Raw genomic sequence first — 21636 nt, 5'->3', positions numbered from 1 at the left:
AACCCGGGAGGTGGAGGTTGCAGTGAGCTGAGATTGAGCCACTGTACTCCAGCCTGGGTGACAGAGCAAGACTCTTTTTCAAAAAAGTCTGGGGGTGGCCCTGCCCTGTGAGGGATGTTTTTCCAGCAGTCACTGTGGGTTCTGGGTTGGGGTGATGCACAAGCCTGACTCTCCCCAACACCTGTCCGCAGACAAAGGCCTTCATCCACCACGAGCTGCTGGCCTACCTATACTCCTCGGCAGACCAGAGCAGCCTCATGGAGGAGTCGGCCGACCAGGCGCAGCGGCGGGACGACATGCTGCGCATGTACCATGCCCTCAAGGAGGCGCTCAACATCATTGGCGACATCAGCACCAGCACTGTGTCCACGCCCGTACCCCCGCCCGTCGATGACACCTGGCTCCAGAGCGCCAGCAGCCACAGGTCCGGAAGCCTGGTTCCCCTACCCTCAAGCATTCGGCCTGCAGGTTCCTGCCCTCCCTGTGTGTCCTACAGGGTCCTGGCAGGAAACAGGACACAGCCCAAGGGTGGCACCCAGGGCTGGGCACTGTGGGAGCTGCTGCCCTGCTGAGGCCGGAGGAGGGAGAGAAAGGGTATGGGGGCCAGCCAGCCCTGCAGCTCTAGGGCAGGACCCGTGAATAAATACCCCGCCTGCCCTCTGCTGGTGCCTTCCATTGGCACAGCCCAAATGGAAGCTGGGGTAAGAGGCTGGAGGGACAGCAGCCACAGGAGAGAGATGAGCCTCCTGGAGCACAGAGAAGAGCAGATGGGAGGCATCTGCACTCTGGAGGGGCAAACGCAAGGTGTGGCCAGAGCTGCCCCCGCCCCTGAGTTATCCATTGAGGCCGTCGGGCAGGGAACCTCAGAGGGGGCTGCCTTGCAGAGCCCTCAGGGAGCCATGGTGTTCCTTACGGGGAGGATATCGCACCCAGGCCTGCAGGTGGCAGGTGCTGAGGCCCAGGAGGGAACCTGGGTGTCTGGACAGGGCTTGCAGGTTCCACGGCCCCTGGAGACATTAGGGCTTGATCTGGAGGACTCTGGAAGTATCTTTGGCTGTGAGGGTGGATCCCAGGCCCAAGGCCTGAGGGACCCTGTGAGTGGGAAGTGCCTGGCCGTGTGGGGGCCAAGGGCAAGGGAAGGTGGGACTGGCGCTCAGGTTGGGGTGGGAGGATCCCACTGCGCTTGCACTGTCCCCATAGCCAGCCCCCACCTCAGGTTCTGGCAGCCACAGTGGCATGGCGGGGGCTCCTACTCCATCTGTATCTGTAGCTCACACCCTCTCCTTCCTCACAGCCCCACTCCACAGCGCCGACCGGTGTCCAGCATACACCCCCTGGCCGGCCCCCAGCAGTGAGGGGCCCCACTCCAGGGCCCCCCCTGATTCCTGTGCCCGTAGGGGCAGCAGCCTCCTTCTCGGCGCCCCCAATCCCATCCCGGCCTGGACCCCAGAGCGTGTTTGCCAACAATGACCTCTTCCCAGCCCCGCCTCAGATCCCATCTCGGCCAGTTCGGATCCCCCCAGGGATTCCCCCAGGAGTGCCCAGGTAAGGCCGACCCCCTGCCCCCAACCCCAACTGCCTGCGCCCTGGGGTCTCTCCTCCTGTCTCACTTCCTCCCAGTGAGCTCTCACTGTGTGCCCAGCTGCTGGAGTGGAGGAATCGTCCTCATCCCTGTTTGGCTCGCGAAGAAACAGGCCCAGAGAGGCCAAGAGGCTTGTTCAGTGTCACAGAGTAGTGGAGCCCCAGTGATTCCAGGGCTCCCAGCTTACCCTCTGCCCACTGGGGTGTGCCACCAGGCAGCTGGGGAACCCTCATGCTGGGCACCTCCTCCCACTGTTTACCTTCTTCTTCCTGCCCCTGCCTGCCTCAACCTACACTGTGGGCCAGGCTTTATTCTCCCCACTTCTCTGGTGGGGAAGCTGAGGCCCAGGGAGGGCAGGGGACTCACTGAGGGTCAAACAGCAGGCGAGTCGATGCCTAGGTTTGGCACTCCTCCCCGACACCCTGGTGGCTTGCGGAGGTCAGCCTGGGGAACACCCTGGGGTGGTGTGTGGGTGGGGGCTGGGTCCACAACCCAGGCCTGCCTCCTACTCATGGCCTCACTGCCGTCTCCCCCTCCCCACCTGTCTTTATTCTCTTTGCAGCAGAAGACCCCCTGCTGCGCCCAGCCGGCCCACCATTATCCGCCCAGCCGAGCCATCCCTGCTCGACTAGGCCTCCAGGGGGGCGTGCTCTCGGGGGTCTCACGCACCCGCGGCTCAGGAGCTTCAGTGGTCTGGGGCCCTCTGCCGCCCCTATGCTGGGACCAGGCTCCCAGTGGGCAGCCCTGGCCTCTTCCTTAATGCTGGCCCCGGTCCAGGACTGGCCCCCATGCCTGGCTGGACACCACACTGCACAAAGGGGCCCTGGAGCTCCAGGCAGGGGGTGCTGGGGTGTTGCACTTTGGGGGATGGAGTCTCAGGGTGGCAGAGTTGGGACCTGAACCCTCAAAGCCATCCTGAATGAGGAGTCCAGCCTGGGGGGGGGACTCTGCCAGGGTCTTCTCAGGCTGGGAAAGCCCATGTAGGGCAGGCCTTCTAGAAGTGGGGGCACCAAGGGCGCCTACATCCCCAGGCCTTAGGGTATATCAACTTCCCATTAGCAGGAGCTCCCCAGCGGCAAGCCTAGCCCAGTGGGCTCGGTAGTGCCCAGCTGCCAGGCCTGAGGTGTACATAGTCCTTCCTGGCCATATTAACCACACAGCCTGAGCCTGGCCCAGCCTCGGCTGCCAGAGGTGCCTTTGCTAGGCCCGGAGCCGTTGGCCCGGGCCGGCCTTGCCCTACTCCTCTCCTCCTCCTCCTCCTCCTGGGTCCCCCAGGGTGGCTGGGCTTGGGCTATGTGGGTGGTGGTGGCGGGGGGCCTTGGGGGCCTCTCAGCTCCCGCCCATGCCTCCCTGATGGGGCGGGCCCCAGGCAGCCTCTCTGAGCAGACCTCACCTACTCCTCGCTCGGTTTGACCACTGTAAGTGCCTGCACTCTGTATCCCATTAATAAACTAAAATAAAGGGAAGACGCTGCTGGTGGCTGCTGTGTGGGCCTCTTGTGTCAGTGTTCAGGCTGGGGACTTGGGCGCCACCTCCATCAGGCCTCCCATAAGGACGCCCAGGTCCCTGCACTCATAAGCGCCTCCCACCTCCCTGAGGGCTCTGCTTTCGGGGGTGTCACCTTTCAGAGGAAGCCACTTGATACAGGGGAGAGCTTTTACTTTCCTTAGCATGTGAGGAGTGGGAGCAGATATTCTCTGATCCCCTGCACACCCCCACGTGCACAGGCCTGGCTGCTGCCTGGTGAAGCGGGGACCCCAGCGCTCCACCCCCTTCCTACCCTCAGGCCCTGCTTCTCTCACTCTCTGGTGGGGAAGCCCAGGCCTCGTGGCCCAACTGGGGCTCAGTTAAACTTTGCTTTCTGATTTTTCTCTTGTGCCAGGCGACCACCTCCATCGGCTCCCGCACGACCTTTCTTCTGAGCTTCGTGGGAGGCCTCTCCCGCCTGTCTGGCTGCCCCCTCGGGGGCCGGTCTGTCCTGGCTGGTGTCCCTGAGCCCCAATCAGCAGGCTCTTGTGATTTTCTGACCATAATTTATTGACTCTGATGCCCAGGCCATACCACCCTTTGTTCCAGGAGGCTTCTGCCTAGACTTTGGCCGGGCCATCCCTCATTCCTGTGTGGGGCCCCTGCAGGAGAGGGGCCGGGGCAGGTGGTCTTCCAGGCCCCCTTCCTGGCATTATGTTACCAGACCTCAACCTGGCTTGGAGGGCCCAGGTTTCCTTGTTAGGCCCTGCCCTGCACCAGGCAACGCTAACACAGGATGGGAGGCTTAGGCTAAGGCACATTTACAGTAGAGGGGCCAGGAAATCCGAGGCTCACGTTCGAACGCTGCAGTGCCCACCATGTGAGATTTCCAGGACCGTCGGTGCAGCTGCTGAGCTGTCCCTTCTACAAGCCAGAGGTGTTCCCTGCCCGCTGAGGATGGAAGGAGACTCACGGGACCAGACCGCAGGCCCCGACTGCACACTCCCGTTTTGGCAGGAAGCTAAAATTGGGGAGGGACCCCCAAGTCTCATATGCACACACCCTGCTGCCCCTCCTTCGTCCCATTCTTCCTTCCATGGCAGGGGCTACGTGGGCACCGGGCGCTTGTCCTGGAAGAAGCGCTTGAGCGTGCAGACCTGCAGCACGCCCACCAGCAGCAGCACCGCCACGTTGACAGCTGACCAGAAGTTGACCCGCTCCAAGTTGCCCTCTTGCAGGTTGCGGTCACGTGCCTCAAAGGCCCGCAGTAGCGTCAGCATCTGGATGCTGCGCTCCAGCCGGGTCCGCATGGTCTCAATGGACTCCTGCAGGGCAGAGGGAGGGGAAGGGTCAGGCTTCCCTCTGCCCATTGGGAATCAGAGACCCAAAAAACCGGGGGATATGGAGGGAGGCTGTATTAACCCAGGGAGGTACAGCTGCAAACACAGACTTGTTCAGGCTAAGTGCAGATCCTCGCCCTGCCACTCACTGGCTGTGTGACCATCAGCAACTTAATTAACCTATCTGAGCCTGTTTCCTCTTCTGTAAGCTTCCAAATCGCTGTGAAAATTTAATGCCTAAATAAACGTACAAGGACAAGCATGGTGGCTCATGCCTATAATCCCAGCACTTTGGAAGGCTGAGGTGGGAGGATCGCTTGAGCCCAGGAGTTTGAGACCAGCCTGGGCTACATGGCAAAACCCCATCTCTACAAAAAATTAGCCAGGGGTGGTGATGTGCAACTGTAATCCCAGCTACTCAGGAGGCTGAGGCAAGATTACACTTGTAATCCAAACACAGGAGGATCACTTAAACCCAGGAGTTCAAGACCACCCTAGCCAACATGGTGAAACCTCGTCTCTACAGAAAACAAAAAATTAGTCAGGCATAGTGGTGCACACCCGTAATCCCACTGAGGTGGCAGGATTGCTTGAGCCCAGGAGTTTGAGGCTGCGATGGGCTATGATCACACCACTGCACTCCAACCTGAGTGACAGAGCAAGACCTTGCCTCGCCATAGCTCACACCTGTAATCCCAGAACTTTGGGAAGCCAAGGTGGACAGATTCCCTGAGGTCAGGAGTTCGAGACCAGCCTGGCCAACATGGTGAAACCCTGTCTCTACTAAAAATACAAAAATTAGTCAGTCAGGCGTGGTGGCGCAGCTACTTGGGAGGCTGAGGCAGGAGAATCGGTTGAACCTGGGAGGCAGAGGTTGCAGTGAGCTGAGATCATGCCACTGCAATCCAGCCTGGGTGACCAAGAGAGATCTGTTTGAAAATAAATAAATAAGTAGTTAATTAAAATACTAATAAATGTACAGAACATATATGCTTGTGGTTAAGAGCATAGTTGCTGAAACCAGCATGGGTTCAATACCAACTCTGCTAGTTGGTCTGTGTGGCCATGAGTTGCTCAGCCATCCTGTATCTCACTTTTTCCACCTGTAAAATGGGGATGACTTGAGCACAGGGTCTGCTTCACAAGGTGGTTTGGAGATTTACAGTATGAGTTATTTATGATATGAGTTCCTTAAACCTTTACACCAGGGTTTATACCTAGAAATGTACTACTTTTTTTTTTTTTTTTTGAGATGGAGTCTCGCTCTGTCGACCAGGCTGCAGTGCAGTGGCATGATCTCGGCTCACTACAAGCTCCACTTCCCGGGTTCAGGCCATTCTCCTGCCTCAGCCTCCCGAGTAGCTGGGGCTACAGGTGCCTGCAACCACGCCCGGCTAATTTTTTGTATTTTTAGTAGAGACGGGGTTTCACCGTGTTAGCCAGGACCGTCTGGATCTTCTGACCTCGTGATCCGCTGACCTCGTGATCCGCCTGCCTCGGCCTCCCAAAGTGCTGGGATTACAGGCGTGAGCCACCGCGCCCGGCCTACTTTTTTTTTTTTTTTTTTTTTTTTTGAGACGGAGTTTTGCTCTTATTGCCCAGGCTGGAGTGCAATGGTGCGATCTCGGCTCACTGCAACCTCTGCCTCCTAGGTTCAACCTCCACCTCCTAGGTTCAAGTCATTCTCCGGCCTCAGCCTCTTGAGTAGCTGGGATTACAGGCGCCTGCCACCACACCCGGCTAATTTTTGTATTTTTAGTAGAGACGGGGTTTCACCATGTTGGCCAGGCTGGTCTCAAACTCCTGACCTCAGGTGATCCACCCGCCTCCCAAAGTGCTGGGATTACAGGCGTGAGCCACCGTGCCCAGCCTGAAATGAACTACTTATTTTAAGAGCTGCTACTGTTACTATAATTCAGTCGGGGGCACCACTACGGAGGGGAGGCTGGGTCAGCCCAAGGGGGGCACCCCAGGTGAATCCTAGAGATCTGGAAGGAGTGGCCCCAGCGCAGCCTGGACACACCTTGATGTCCTCCATTTTAACATCCAGCATCTCCTCGGGCTCCACAGCCTCTGCCCATCCTTCGACCTCCTCGTCATCCTGGAGGCTGTCAAAGATCAGTTCAAAGAACACCAGCTTCTCGGAGATGGTGCTGAAGGAGTTGTCAAAGCACAGCTTGTAGTCCCCGGCCTCCGTTGGCTCTACCCTGGGCAGACAGACACACAGACATGACCCACGGTGGCCGGCCAGCCGACTCAGTGGGGCAGTCAGGGCGGTAACCTGAGGCCGCCTGGGAAGGGCAGGGCTGTAACTGAACCCAGGCAGGCATCAGGACTGAACTCACGTGTGTACCCCATCAGCCTTGCGGGACTCGCTGACCAACAGCACGCCCTGAGGGCTCTCCAACGTGAAGTCCACGTCCAGCCCAGCACCTCCGATCACCTGGGGTGCAGGTAAGAGCGGGTGGAGGGCTAGCGGTAGGCCAAGGGCGCCTGCCGAAGGGGGCTACCGCTGAACCAACACTCTGATCAATACAGATCACCAAGGGCTTACCTGAACGGCGGCACACCCACAACCGGTCCCGCCCCAACCTGTCCCAATGGCTGCGCCCCTTGCCTCCACCCTCATTGATATGACAGCTTGGGATCCACACTTTCAGCTGACCACGCACCTATCAAAAGTAGTTAATGGACGTTTACTTGACCACTCCCCTGGTTGGCTCCTCCTCCGAAAGAGGATAGGCCCAGCCTTTTTCCTTAGTCTAACCCCCGAGAAAGGCCTGTGTCGGCAACGGCCCCGTAGTCGACCTATCAGCATTATAGCCACGCCCACTAGCGAGAGTCCTGTCCTCTCAGTAGCTCCTTATACTTATCGGTGGCCCCGCCCCCTCTGGATCTCTTACTCTAGCCCCGCCTTCTTTATTACTCCCTCCCCTTCCGCTCCCACACACCGTCCCCGCCCCATTTGTCCATCTCTTTCTAGCTCCTCCCCCTTCCTCCTAAAGCGCGCCTCGACTCGGCCGCCTGGCCACGCCCCCTTTCCCTGACTCCGCTCGCTGCCCAGCCCGCGACCCTTTACCTGGTATTCGGTCTCGAGGCTTGCGTTGGCCGGCGCGGACTGGTAGAAACACTGCTTCCTCCCCGCCGGCAACAGGAACGTGAACTCACCGTCCTGGATTGGCTGGGGCCCCGCCCCTCCTACCCCCACTGGTGGCATTAGTAGCCACAAGGCCAGGGCTAGGGCCGCGCCGGCCGCCATCATCCGGGTCACCCTCTGGTTTGCAAAGGGGTCGCGGCTCCTTTAAGCGCTAGCCCTGCCCCCGTCCTACTGGACGGAGCTCATTGGCAGTCGCTTCTGTACGTTGTCCGTAACCAGAGGTGCCAGAAGTGAAGGACCCCCACCCCGCCCCCCCCGCACCGAGGGCAGGCGGCCCGAATGAATGCCTGATGTGCTCGGAAACACTCAACCCTCTAGGAATATTTTTCTCAAAGGCTTCGGCTCTCTTCTTGGCCGCTGGTGGAGGAAAATGACAAAAATAAGTGTCGTGATGGCGCATCTTTTGTAGGCAGTAGTTAAGACAACTAAAGTTAGAGGCTGTAGGGTTCTCTTTAGGCACCTCCCCGCGGTTTTCCCAGAGTGCGCCGCGCTTGGCAACCTTTGGCGGGACCGACGGGGTGGAGTGGACCCAAAAATAGCGTCTAGGCGTGGCCCTGTACGCGACCCGTAGGGCTCGCCTATAAAAGGGCTCAGCTGGGGCGGGGCGGAGATACCTGTGGCGTCGTGTTTTGCTTGCTCTGGGAGCGTGGCCCCAGGTTCGACGCCTTTTGCGCTTTAGACGCATCAGCGTATCAGTTTCCTCGTAAGTCGGGAGTGATGGAACGACCACCCTGTAGGGCGGCTGTGAGAATTGAGATGAGGCTTGGTTTATATTGAGCGCTCAGCTTTCCTGGCCTATAGACAGTGGAGGGGTGTGGCCCCACCATGCACCCCAAGGGTCTCAGACTCAAGGGCCAGCAGGTAAACAGAGCCATTACTGTAGCCTCGGGTCAGAAAAACGACAGCCCAAGTAGGAAGAGGTAAGGACAGTGGGGACTGGGAGCCACGTTGCCTGGTTCAACTCCTGCCCCAACCATTACTTGAGTCAGTCCCTCTGTTGAGCCTCAGTTTCCTCTTCTGCAAAATGGGGATAATAGGCCTGCCCTACTGGGCTGTTGTTAGGATACGTGAAGTGCTTGTTGAGTGCTTGGTTCCGCAGTGCATGGCACATCACAGGCCCTCAGTAAATAATAATCTGTTATTTGGTTCCCGTCTAAACATAAAGTGTGTACACGGAGATGTTTAGTCTTCAAAGATAAGCCCGGAAAAGGTTGGCAGGTGATGACAAAGACCCCTCAAATACAGCTGGCTGTTGTCAGCACTTTCCTGCATTTGGAAAATTTGGGGAAGTACCTCTTTGTAATATCAGTTTGGTATTCCTTTTCACTCCAAGCTTTTCTATCATTTACACTCACTGCTTGGACAATTTGAAGTAATAGTGGAGAATGGGTGACTCCTTTTTTTTCTTTTTCTGTTTTTTTCCTTTTTTTTTTTTTTTTTTTTTTTTTTGAGACGGAGTTTCCCTCTTGCCCAGGCTAGAGTGCAGTGGCGCGATCTCGGCTCACTGCAACCTCCGTCTCCTGGGGTTCCAGCGATTCTCCTGCCTCAGCCTTCCGAGTAGCTGAGACTACAGGCACGTGCCACCACACCTGGCTAATTTTTTGTGTTTTTAGTAGAGAGGGGGTTTCACCGTGTTAGCCAGGATGGTCTTGATCTCCTGACCTTGTGATCCGTCCACCTCAGCCTCCCAAAGTGCTGGGATTATAGGCGTGAGCCACTGCGCCCACCCAGATTTTTTTAGGACAGGGTCTTGCTGTGTTGCCCAGGCTGGAGTGCAGTGACGCCATCATGGCTCACTGCAATCTCGACCTCCTGGGCTCAAGCGATTCTCCCACCTCAGCCTCCTGAGTAGCTGGGACTACAGGTGTACACCACCATGACTAACTAATTTTTTGTAGACATGAGGTCTCCCTGTGTTGCCCAGGCTGGTTTCAAACTCCTGGGCTCAAGCCATCGGCCTGCTGCCTCACCCTCCCAAAGTGTTGGGATTACTAAAATTGATTTTTTTAAATACAGTAAAATTCACATTGCATAAAATTAACCATTTTAAGGCCGGGTGCGGTGGTTCACGCCTGTAATCCCAACACTTTTGGAGGCCGAGGCAGGCGGATCATGAGGTCAGGAGATTGAGACTATCCTGGCTGACAGGGTGAAACCCCGTCTCTACCAAAAATACAAAAAATTAGCCAGGCGTGGTGGCGGGCGCCTGTAGTCCCAGCTATTCTGGAGGCTGAGGCAGGAGAATGGTGTGAACCTGGGAAGCAGAGCTTGCACTGAGCCAAGATCGCGCCACTGCACTCCAGCCTGGGCAACAGACCAAGACTCCGTGTCAAAAAAAATAAAAATAACCATTTTAAAATTAACAATTCAGTGGCATTTAGTACATTCCAGTGTTGTGCAGTGACTTCTATGTAGTTCCAAAACATTTTCATCGGCCTAGTAAGGATCCCTGTGCCCATTAAGCAGTGATTCTGAAACGGCCTCATTGTCTTGAGTAACACCCAGAGTTCATTGTCTCACAGCCACGGAGAACAAGGACCATGACACACACAAGAGTGAGGTTGAGAACGAAAGTTTAATAGGCAACGGAGAGTATAGCTCTCTGCTACAGAGAAGGGTCCTGGAAAAATGGCTTGCTGGTCCATAGCAAAATGCAGGGGGGTTTATAGATGAGCTGGTGAGAGGCGGAGCCTGAGTTACATAGGGGATGAAAACCTGGTTAGAACAGGTGTGCCATTTGCATAGGCTGCGAATTTCCGGTATCTGCTAATCTTTTATTATGCAGCCAGGGTCTCTGCCTGAGCTGTGCCACATTGCCCATTTCTTTTCTTTATTTTCTGTCTTTTTTTTTTTTTTTTTTTTTGAGACAGAGTCTTGCCCTGTCACCCAGGCTGTAGTGCAGTGGCATGATCTAGGCTCACTGCAGCCTCCGCCTCCCGGGTTCAAGGGAGTCTCTTGCCTCAGTAGCTAGGATTACAGGCGCCTGCCACCACGCCCAACTAATTTTTTGTATTTTTAGTAGAGATGAGATTTCACCATGTTGGCCAGGCTGATCTTGAACTCCTGACCTTATGATCCGCCCACCTTGGCCTCCCAGAGTGCCGGGATTACTGGCATGAGCCATCTTGCCCAGCCCCATGTTGCCCATTTCTTAGTTCCTGTACACGTGGTAGCAAAAAAAGGGGGAGATGGAGCTTCTATGTTGGATATGCCTGGCTCCCCGGTAGCCCTTTTCTGTTGGTGCAGCTGCCAGCATTCCCACGTGCAAGCTTCCAGCTTCCTTATCTATGTTTGCAGCTCGAGTTTTCAGGCTGCTCTTTATTAGAAAAGAAATGATTTAGGGGGCTACTTTCTGTTAGAAAAGAAATTCTGCTGAGGACTCTTTGCCCTCACCATCTGCCTAAATAATTTCTTTCTATCTCCTGTATCAACTCCTCATTCCACTTTGCCCCCCGCCTCTCAACTAGCCATGTACTTTTGGCCTCTAGGGATTTACCTACTCTGGATATTTCATATGAATAGAAGCAGACAGTGTGTCACCATTTGTACTGAACTTCTTTTACTTAGCATGTTTCTAGGGTTAGACCATGTATCAATATTTAATTCCTTTTTATGGCTGAGTAGTATTCTATTGTATGCACATACCACAATCAATTTTTCTTTTGTTCTTTTTTTTTTTTTTTTTTTTGAGACAGTCTCGGTCTCACTGTATTACTCAAGCTGGAGTGCAGTGGTGTGATCACAGCTCACCGCACCCTCCACTTCCCGAGCTCATGTGATCCACCTCAGCCTCCCAAGTAGCTGGGACTACAGGTGCACACCACCACAGCTGGCTAATTATTTTTTGTGGAGACAAGAGGTCTCCCTGTGTTACCCAGACTGGTCTTTAACTCCTGGACTTAAGTGATTCTCCTGCCTCAGTGCCCAAAGCGCTGAGATTACAGTTGTGAGTCACTGTGCCTGGCCCCACAATTTCTTTAGCCATTCATTATTGATGGACAGTAGAGTTATTTCAACCTTTTAGTTATTGTGAGTACAGCTGCTGTTAACATGTATGTATGTGTATTTCATTACCTGCATTCAGCTCTTTGGGGTATAGATCTCGCGGTGGAATTGCTGGATCCTATGGTATTTCTATGTTTAACTTTTTGAGGAACAACCAAAGTGTTTTCCACAGTGGCTCTGCTGTTTTCCATTCCCACCAACCACGTATGAGGGTTCCAGTTTCTCTACATCCTCACCAACACTTGTTACTTTGCATTTTGTTTTTTGTTTTGTTTTGTTTTTGAGACAGAGTCTCACTCCTTCACTTCGGCTGGAGTGCAGTAACTGCAGTCTCTATCTCCCGAGTTCAAGTGATTCTCCTGCCTCAGCCTCCCAAGTAGCTGAGACTACAGGCACGTGCCAACACACCCAGCTAATTTTTGTAATTATAATAAAGACAGGTTTTGTTTTTGTTTTGTTTTGAGACGGAGTCTTGCTGTATTGCCAGGCTGGAGTGCAGTGGTGCAATCTTGGCTCACTGCAACCTCTGCCTCCCAGGTTCAAGTGATTCTTCTGCCTCAGCCTCCTGAGTAGGTGGGACTACAGGCACACGCCACCATGCCCAGCTAATTTTTGTATTTTTAGTAGAGATGGGGTTTCACCATGTTGGCCAGGATGGTCTCAATCTCTTGACCTCATGATCTGCCTGCCTCAGCCTCCCAAAGTGCTGGGATTATAGGCATAAGCCACCACACCCAGCCTAGAGACAGGTTTTTGCCACGTTGCCCAAGCTGGTCTCGAACTCCTGACCTCAGGTGATCTGCCCACCTCGGCCTCCTAAAGTGCTAGGATTACAGGCATGGGCCACTGCGCCCGGCCCTGTTTTGTATTGTTTTTGTTTGTATTATAGCCAACCTAGTATATGTGCATTTCCCAAATGACTAGTAAGGTTGAGCATCCTTTTATCTGCTTCTTGGTCATGTGTGTGTCTTCTTTGGAAAGGTATCCATTCATGTCTTTTGCCCATTTAAAAACTGGGTTGTTCGTCTCTTTGTTGTGGGAGGTTTTTTCATACATATTACAGAGGGGAAAAGATAGAAAAGTGAAACAAAAAACTTCTCTGACTGGACGCTCATGCTTATAATCCCAGCACTTCGGAAGGCTGAAGCCAGAGGATCGCTTGAGCCCAGGAGTTTGAGACCAGCCTTGGCAACGTAGAGAGACTCTCCCGCTCCCACTACCATTTTTACAAAATAATAAAAAATTAGCAGCCGGGCGCGGTGGCTCACGCTTGTAATCCCAGCACTTTGGGAGGCCGAGGCGGGCGGATCACGAGGTCAGGAGATCGAGACCACGGTGAAACCCCGTCTCTACTAAAAATACAAAAAATTAGCCGGGCGTGGTGGCGGGCGCCTGTAGTCCCAGCTACTTGGAGAGGCTGAGGCAGGAGAATGGCGTGAAACCCGGGAGGCGGAGCTTGCAGTGAGCCGAGATTGCGCCACTGCACTCCAGCCTGGGCGACAGAGCGAGACTCCGTCTCAAAAAAAAAAAAAAAAAAAAAAAGCCAGTTGTGGTGGCGTGCACCTGTAGTCCTAGCTACTCAGGAGGGAGAGGTGGGAGGCTCGCTTGAGCCCGGGAGTTCAAGGCTGCAGTGAGCCCACTACACTCCAGCCTGGGTGACAGTGAGACCCTGTCTCATAAACACACACAAAAAAATACCCTCACACGGCCGGGCGCAGTGGCTCATGCCTGTAATCCCAGCACTTTGGGAGGCCGAGGCAGGCGAATCACGAGGTCAGGAGATCGAGACCATCCTGGCCAACATGGCAAAACCCCGTCTCTACTAAAAATAGAAAAATTAGACGGGCTTGGTGGCACGTGCCTGTGGTCCCAGCTACTCAGGAGGCTGAGGCAAGAGAATCGCTTGAACCCAGGAGGTGGAGGTAGCAGTGAGCCAAGATCACGCCACTACACTCCAGCCTGGGTGACAGGGCAGGACTCTGTCTGAAAAAAATAAATACCCTCTCACCAGGCACAGTGGCTCACGCCTGTAATCCCAGCACTTTGGGAAGCTGAGGTGGGCAGATTACTTTAAGTCAGAAGTTTGAGACCAGCCAGCCTGGCCAACATGGTGAAACCCCATCTCTACTCAAATTACAAAAATTGGCTGGGCATGGTGGCTCATGCCTGTAATCCCAGCACTTTCGGAGGTCGAGGCAGGCGGATCACGAGGTCAGGAGATCAAGACCATCCTGGCTAACACGGTGAAACCCCGTGACTACTAAAAAAAAAAAATAAAAATTAGCTGGGCATGGTGGCAGGCGCCTGTAGTCCCAGCTATTCAGGAGGTTGAGGCAGGAGGGTGCCGTGAACCCAGGAGGTGGAGCTTGCAGTGAGCCGAGATCGCACCACTGCACTCCAGCCTGGGCTACAGAGTGAGACTCTGTCTCAAAAAAAAAAGAAAAGAGAAAGAAAAGAAAAATACAAAAATTAGCTGGGCATGGTGGCGCGTGCCTGTAGTCCCAGCTACTCAGGAGGCTAAGGCAGGAGAATTGCTTGAACCCAGGAGGCGGAGGTTGCGGTAAGCCGAGATTGCGCCATTGCACTCCAGCCTGGGCAACAGACCAAGACTCCGTCTCAAAAAATAAATAAATTAATTAATTAAACTAAATTTGCCCTCTCCCAGTGTCTGCAGATCTTTGAGGGGATACTCCAGGGCTTAAGCAGGATGCTAACAACTCCACCTCAGCCTTTACTTCCTGCTCATGCTAAGCCTAGAGATCAGCCAGAGGTGACAGTTTAGGGACTTTGAGGGGCATGCACATCGCTTTCTAAATTCTTTGGTGTAGGCCAGGCACGGTGGCTCATGCCTGTAATCCCAGCACTTTGGGAGGCTGAGGCAGGCAGATCACCTGAGGTCAGGAGTTAGAGACCAGCCTGGCAAACATGGTGAAACCCCGTCTCTACTAAAAATACAAAAATTAGCTGGGCGTGGTGGCCCGTGCCTGTAATCCCAGCTACTTGGGACGGTTGAGGCAGGAGAATCGCTTGAACCCGAGAGGCGGAGGGCGTGATCTCGGCCACTGTACTCCAGCCTGAGCAACAAGAGTGGAAGTCCATCTCAAAAAAAAAAAAACAACAACAACCAAAAAACGGCTTGGTGGCTCACGCTTGCAATCCCACCACTTTGGGAGGCTGAGACGGGCAGATCGCTTCCGTCCAGGAGTTGAGAACAGCCTGGGCAACATGGCAAAACCACGAGACTACAGAAACTATAAAAATTAGCTGGGCATGGTGGTGTGTGCCTGTAGTCCCAGTTACTCGGGAGGCCGAGGTGGGAGGATCGCCTGAGCCCAGGAGGTCCTGGCTGCAGTGAGCTGTGATCACACCACAGCACTCCAGCCTGGGTGACAGAGTGAGATCCTGTCTCTTAAATATATATATATAGATATATATATATGTTTATTTATATATATATGTGTATATATTTCATAGGCTATAAGGCGTCGCCTATTGTTTCTATGATTCAAACCTCTACAGCATGTTCCTGTACTGAATTTTGTAGGTAAGTGTAACAATGTATTTGTGTATTTAAACATAGAGTGATACAGTAAAAATATGGTAATGTCACTCTTGAGAACAACATTGTATATGTGACCCATCACAGATAGAAATGTCATGTGACACATGACTTCTTTGCAATGGGGGCTGCTCTGCTCCCCCTTGGTTCCGCAAGAACCAGGACTGGAAACGTAGGCTGCTGTCTTCAAGACTTCTGTAGTACTGGCGAAGGACATGGGTCCAGGGCAGGTGAAAACACCACGGAGCTTTCCTGCCATATTCAGGGTGCCTTTTTCTCAATTCAGTGTTTGCTCGGTTGGCACAAACTTTGATTTTCTGGCCGGGCTCAGGGGCTCATGCCTATAATCCCAGCATTTTGGCAGGCTGAGGAGGGCAGATAACCTCAGGTCACAAGTTCGAGACCTGCCTGGCCAACATGATGAAACCCTGTCTCTACTAAAAGTACAAAAATTAGTCAGGTATGGTGGCGCACGCCTGTAATCCCAGCTACTCAGGAGGCTGAGACAGGAGAATCGCCTGAACCTGAGAGGTGGAGGTTGAAGTGAGCTGAGATCGTGCCATTGCACTCCGGCCTGGGTGACAGAGCAAGATTCCATCTCAAAACAAAAACAAAAATAAAAAAAAAAAACTTGATTTTCCAGTGTCAAAGGACAAAATTGCAACTAAATTATAACTAATTCAGTTAAAGATCTCAATTGGCCTTATTTGTGATCATAGACCCTAGAATCAGGCAACGGTCATGCGGAAGGTCAGAAAACAGCTCAGTTTCAGTTTGGTGATGTAGAACTTTAGCATAAGTGACTCCTTTTTGATTTTTAGTCTTCTCTGTTGGGGCTCAGTGCAGAAACTTAGTCTGAAACAGTGGCCTTCAGTAATTTTTACTTAACACTAGAGCTCAGATAAAGTTGATTCTGACAGGTTTTTTTTTTTTCCTGTTTTTCCTTTTCTTTTTTTCCAAGACAGAGTCTCTCTCTGTTGTCCAGGCTGGAGTGCAGTGGCACAGTCTCAGCTCACTGCAACCTCTGCTTCCTGGGTTCAAGCAATTTTCTGCCTTAGCCTCTCGAGTAGCTGGGATTACAAGTGCCCACCACCACGCCCGGCTAATTTTTGTATGTTTTTTCAGTGTTTCTATGCAAGGACAGGTGCCTGGAGCTCCCTGCTCCACCATTCTCACTGGCCTCTGGGGTCTGAATGGGCGATTCATGTCCCTTGAGTAAACAAAACCAAAAACTCTCCTCCCTAATTATTCACCAAATATTTACTGAGCCTCTGACAGTGAATAAAACAGACACTGTCAAAGCCAGGTGGAGTGGCTCATGCCTGTAATCCCAGCACTTTGGGCAGCCAAGTTGGGAGGATCTCTTGAGCCCAGGAGTTCCCGACTAGCCTGGGCAGCACAGTGAGATCCCATCTCTACAAAAACATTTTTTAAAAAATTAGCTGGGCAGGCCGGGCGCGGTGGCTCACGCTTGTAATCCCAGCACTTTGGGAGGCCGAGGCGGGTGGATCACGAGGTCAGGAGATCGAGACCATGGTGAAACCCCGTCTCTACTAAAAATACAAAAAAATTAGCCGGGCGTGGTGGCGGGCGCCTGTAGTCCCAGCTACTCGGAGAGGCTGAGGCAGGAGAATGGCGTGAACCCGGGAGGCGGAGCTTGCAGTGAGCCGAGATCGCGCCACTGCACTCCAGCCTGGGTGATGAAGCGAGACTCCATCTCAAAAAAAAAAAAAAAAAAAAAAAAAAATTAGCTGGGCATGGGAACAATCCCATTTCCTGAGGGAATGGAAGGATCTGTCTACTTTTCTTATCCTGTTTCAAATGGGATGCCAATGTGGCAACTCCTAGGATTTGTCACGAATGGGAAGCTGAGTGCCATCTTCAAAATTTCAGGTCTTCAATCTGGAGAAGGAAGCCAACATCCTTTTGGAGCCATGAATATTGTCCGAACTCCATCTGTTGCTCAGATTGGAATTTCAGTGGAATTATCGGACAGTATGGCTCAGCAGACTCCCGTAGGTAATGCTGCTGTATCCTCAGTTGACTCATTCACTCAGGTCCAGATGACACCAAGCCCATGTGAAATGTTCATTCTGGCAAATGTGGTTCTGAAATGGTATGAAAACTTTCAAAGACGACTAGCACAGAACCCTCTCTTTTGGCAAACATAATGTGAATAAAATAATTTTTTTTTTTTTTTTAGACGGAGTCTTGCTCTATCACTCAGGCTGGAGTGCAGTGGCGCGACCTTGGCTCACTGCAAGCTCCGTCTCCCAGGTTCACGCCATTCTCCTGCCTCAGCCTCCCGAGTAGCTGGGACTACAGGCGCCCCCACCTTTTTTTTTTTTTTTTTTTTTTTTTTTTTTTTTTTTTTTTTTTTTTTTTTCGAGTAGCTGGGACTACAGGCGCCCGCCACCTCACCTGGCTAATTTTTTGTATTTTTAATAGAGATGGGGTTTCACTGTGTTAGCCAGGATGGTCTCGATCTCCTAACCTCGTGATCCGCCTGCCTTGGCCTCCCAAAGTGCTGGGATTACAGGCGTGAGCCACCGTGCCTGGCTAAAATAATTTTTAATGGAAAAAAAAATTAGCTGGGCATGGTGTCATGCACATGTAGTCCCAGCAACATGGGAACCTGACTTGGGAGGATCACTTGAGCCCAGGAGGTTGAGGCTGCAGTGAGCCATGATTGCACTACTGCACTCCAGCCTGTGCAACAGAGAGAGACCTTGTCTCAAAACAAACAAACAAACAAAAAAAACAGAATTCCAGGTAGTAGATTCCTTCAATATATTGACTCAGGATTTTTCTCAGCCACTTTGCCAGCCAGGGACATCTACGGCTGGCAATGCCCCCCACCACCTGCAGGGGCATGACACTGGAGGCACCCTGCCCACTCAGCCCACCTGTGTTATAGCTTGTACTTGCATTCGGCAGTTCTCTAGCTCTTGTCCTGCATCCAAGAAGAATGAGGAAATGCTGACAATTGAAGGGTAAGGATGGGAGGAGAATTTTTTTGAGCCACAGAACAGCTCTCAGCAAAGAGGAGATGTGGGGGTGTGGTTTCTGTTTCGGTGTGGCTGGGTCCAGGGCTTTTTATGGACTCAGAATGGGGAATGTGTGCTGATTGGATTGTGAGTGTGCAAAAAAGGTTAAAGCGAAGATACCACTCAAAGGTGGGCCCAACAGTATAGAAAACCAATTAGAAAAGTGTAGGTATATGCAAACTAGGTGAAGGGTGGGGATCAATCTAAGAAAGCATGCCAAATAGAAGACAGATTCTCTGTCCAGTCCCTGGATTTGACTTGTAGCTTCGCTTTCAGGCTTTAAACTGTCTTTGGCTTGGAGGTGGGGTTTCACCAGGGACCTGCCCCTATCTGCCTAGGCATTTGTCTGCCTCTTGCCGCTATCAATATCAATCAAAAGCCTTCCCTGACCCTACTGTAGTGGGTTGAGCCCCCTCGGCCACTGCCTCTGTTACTTGCGCATCACCAGTGGACTCTCCTTGTCTTCTTGTCTGACTCTTCTTGTCTTCTTGTCTGACTCTTCTTGAACGCTGAGCTCCTTGAGGACAGGAGCCATTTTCATTCATCCTAATGTCTCTGGCACAATTCTGGGAACATGATGATGCTCAGTACTCAGTTGGTGGAAAAAATAAGCCAGGAATCTCTCTTAACTCCATCTCCTGTACACCCAGTATACAGCCACAGAAGTGGCTTGGATGAATGTTTTTTTTCACTGTCAGGTCAGATGATTGAGAAATATTTATGATGTGCCAAGCATGGTGGGAGGCACAGGACACTGCAGGTGACAACACAGACCCCATCCTTGTGCTCCCAGAGGAGGAGGAAAGCTGTGTTAAGATATCATGAAGGCTGGGCATGGCGGCTCATGCCTATAATCCCAGCACTTCGGGAGGTGGGCGGATCATTTGAGGTCAGGAGTTCAAAACCAGACTGGCCAACATGATGAAACCCTGTCTCTACTAAAAATCCAAACATCAGCCAGCCGTAGTGGCGCACGCCTGTAATCCCAGCTACTCAGGAGGGTGAGGCAGGAGAATCACTTAAACCCGGAAGGTGGAGGTTGCAGTGCAGCCGAGATTGCGCCACTGCACTCCAGCCTGGGTGACAAAGTGAGACCCTGTCTTAAAAAAAAAAAAAAAAAAGGCCGGGCGCGGTGGCTCACGCTTGTAATCCCAGCACTTTGGGAGGCCGAGGCGGGCGGATCACGAGGTCAGGAGATCGAGACCACGGTGAAACCCTGTCTCTACTAAAACTACAAAAAAATTAGCCGGGCGTGTTGGCAGGCGCCTGTAGTCCCAGCTACTCGGAGAGGCTGAGGCAGGAGAATGGCGTGAACCCGGGAGGCGGAGCTTGCAGTGAGCCGAGATTGCGCCACTGCACTCCAGCCTGGGCGACAGAGCCAGACTCCGTTTCAAAAAAAAAAAAGGCTGGGCGCGGTGGCACATGCCTGTAATCCCAGCACTTTGGGAGGCTGAGGCAGGCGGATCATGAGGTCAGGAGTTCAAGACCAGCCTGATCAACATGGTGAAACCCTGTCTCTACTAAAAATACAAAAATTAGCCAGGCGTGGTGGCGCACATGTAATCCCTGCTACTCAAGAGGCTGAGGCAGGAGAATCGCTTGAACCCAGGAGGCGGAGTTTGCAGTGAGATGAGATCACACCACTGCACTCCAGCCTGGGCGACAGAGCAAGATTCCATCTCAAAAAAAAAAAAAAAAAATGAAGGAGGCTGGGCGTGGTGGTGGCTCACGCCTGTAATCCCAGCACTTTGGGAGCCCAAGGTGGGAGGATTACTTGAGCCCAGGAGTTCGAGACCAGCTAGGCAATGTAGTGAGACCCTGTCTCTACAAAAAAAAAAAAAAAAAAAAAAAAAAATTTTAATTAGCCAGGTGCAGCACATGCCTGTGGCCCCAGCTACTTGGAAGGCTGAGGTGGTAGGGTCACTTGAGCCTGAGAGATCGAGGCTACAGTGAGCCATGATCGTACCACTGCATTCCAGCAGCCTGGGCAAGAAAGCAAGACCTTGTCTCCCAAAAAAAAAGCATGAGGATGAATTCAATAAATTCAAGAATATTCTGTGAATTACCTTCACCAAATTGTATTAATATTTAGAGAATATTATACAAACAACTACACAGTGTACTTGAATTTCCAGCGTACGTACAATGTGGATGAAGATATCCTTCACCATTCTAAAAAGTCAATACATTTCAAAGTATTGAAATTATATGGGGTGTATTCCCTGACCATAAAGGAGTTAAAAATCATTAACAGTAAGCTGCCCCCCAAAAAGCCCAAATACTTGGGCATTAAGCAACACACATATTCTCTGGATCATAGAAAAAAAATCACAGTGGAAATAAGCAAATATTTCTAACTTAATGACACTCAATATATATGAAAATGTGGCATGCAGTTAAAACAGGTCTTGGAGGGAAAGGTATGCCTTTAAATGCTTATATTAGAAGATAAAGGTGGGCCGGGCGTGGTGGCTCACGCCTGTAATCCCAGCACTTTCGGAGGTCGAGGCAGGCGGATCACGAGGTCAGGAGATTGAGACCATCCTGGCTAACACGGTGAAACCCCGTTTCTACTAAAAATACAAAAAATTAGCTGGGCGTGGTGGGGGGAGCCTGTAGTCCCAGCTACTCAGGAGGCTGAGGCAGGAGAATGGTGTGAATCTGGGAGGCAGAGCTTGCAGTGAGCCGAGATTGCGCCACTGCACTCCAGCCTGGGCGACAGAGCAAGACTCCGTCAAAAAAAAAAAAAAAAAAAAAAAAGATAAAGGTTTAAAGTTAATGAGCTGCCTGTAATCCCAGCACTTTGGGAGGCTCAGTCAGGAGGATTGCTTGAGCCCAGGAGTTCAAGATCAGGCTGGGTAACAATGGGACCCTGTCTCTACAAATTTTTATTTTTTTAATTAGCCAGGTGTGGTGGTGGACACCTGTAGTCCCAGCTACTCAGGAGGCTGAGATGGGATGATCTCTTGAGTCCAGCAGGGTGAGGCTGCAGTGGGTCATGATCATGCTGCTTCACTGTAGCCTGGGCAATAGAGCAAGACCCTGTCTCAAAAAAAAATTTTTTTTTTAAATAAAAATAGTTTATATAAGCATCCATCTTAAGAAGCTATTAATACAAATTTTTGCTGGTGAAGTTTAAATTTAAAAACAAAACATGAGCTAGGAAAAGAAGAGCCAATTGAACATAAGGTAACCAGAAAAAAGAAAAGAATAAAGTCAAGTCAAAAGGCAATAAATTAGAAAATAAAACAACAAATCCAAACTGTGGCACTTTGAAAAGATCAATAACAACCATTAGCTCCTGGGGAGACCGATAAGATACAAGGAGACTTCGCTAATTTCTGTGTCAGGAATGAAAGAAGGAACATCACTACAGACCCTATAGACATTAAAAGGATAGTAAGGGAATATGAACAACTTTACACCAATACATTTGACAACTTTGATGAAATGAGCAAATTGCTTGAAGATACAAGCAT

At 51.9% G+C, this 21636-nt stretch overlaps 2 protein-coding genes and 1 pseudogene across 3 annotated transcripts in view; 2 read left to right on the top strand and 1 right to left on the bottom strand.

Annotated features, from left to right (window-relative positions):
• Positions 1–3061, top strand: part of DNM2 (dynamin 2) — a 116063-nt gene extending 113002 nt beyond the window's left edge. The window contains 4 exon segments of the mRNA XM_030820851.1: positions 192–424; positions 1295–1329; positions 1332–1545; positions 2145–3061. Coding sequence (XP_030676711.1) covers positions 192–424; positions 1295–1329; positions 1332–1545; positions 2145–2214 — 552 coding nt within the window. The 3' untranslated portion in view covers positions 2215–3061.
• A 537-nt stretch (positions 3062–3598) lies between these two features.
• TMED1 (transmembrane p24 trafficking protein 1) lies at positions 3599–7765 on the bottom strand. Of its 2 annotated transcripts, XM_030820853.1 has the most exons (5): positions 7469–7546; positions 6944–7061; positions 6735–6832; positions 6413–6596; positions 3599–4374 (listed from the first exon to the last, which is right to left on the bottom strand). In XM_030820853.1, exons 2-5 carry the CDS (start codon positions 7016–7018, stop codon positions 4156–4158), a joined length of 576 nt encoding a protein of 191 aa, XP_030676713.1. In that variant the 5' UTR covers positions 7019–7061; positions 7469–7546; the 3' UTR covers positions 3599–4155. The 2 variants fall into 2 exon arrangements, with proteins under 2 accessions (XP_030676713.1, XP_003275798.1); XM_003275750.3 differs by lacking the exon at positions 6944–7061 and having other exon boundaries at positions 7469–7765.
• Positions 7766–16867: 9102 nt separating this feature from the next.
• LOC115837072 lies at positions 16868–17281 on the top strand (annotated as a pseudogene).
• Positions 17282–21636: the final 4355 nt, after the last annotated feature.

The sequence above is a fragment of the Nomascus leucogenys genome, chromosome 10, assembly GCF_006542625.1.
Source record: "Nomascus leucogenys isolate Asia chromosome 10, Asia_NLE_v1, whole genome shotgun sequence".
Classification (NCBI taxonomy): domain Eukaryota; kingdom Metazoa; phylum Chordata; class Mammalia; order Primates; family Hylobatidae; genus Nomascus; species Nomascus leucogenys.
The sequence above is the reverse complement of the archived record's forward strand: the minus strand, read 5'-3'. Positions and strand labels throughout refer to the sequence as shown.

Excerpts from the sequence above, each read along its gene's own strand:
- TMED1 (XM_003275750.3), bottom strand. The coding sequence starts at position 7,651 with ATGATGGCGGCCGGCGCGGCCCTAGCCCTGGCCTTGTGGCTACTAATG. Across the intron at positions 6,597-6,734 it reads AAGGCTGATGGGGTACACAC|GGTAGAGCCAACGGAGGCCG; the intron begins GTGAGTTCAGTC and ends CTGTCTGCCCAG. Across the intron at positions 4,375-6,412 it reads TTAAAATGGAGGACATCAAG|GAGTCCATTGAGACCATGCG; the intron begins GTGTGTCCAGGC and ends TCTGCCCTGCAG.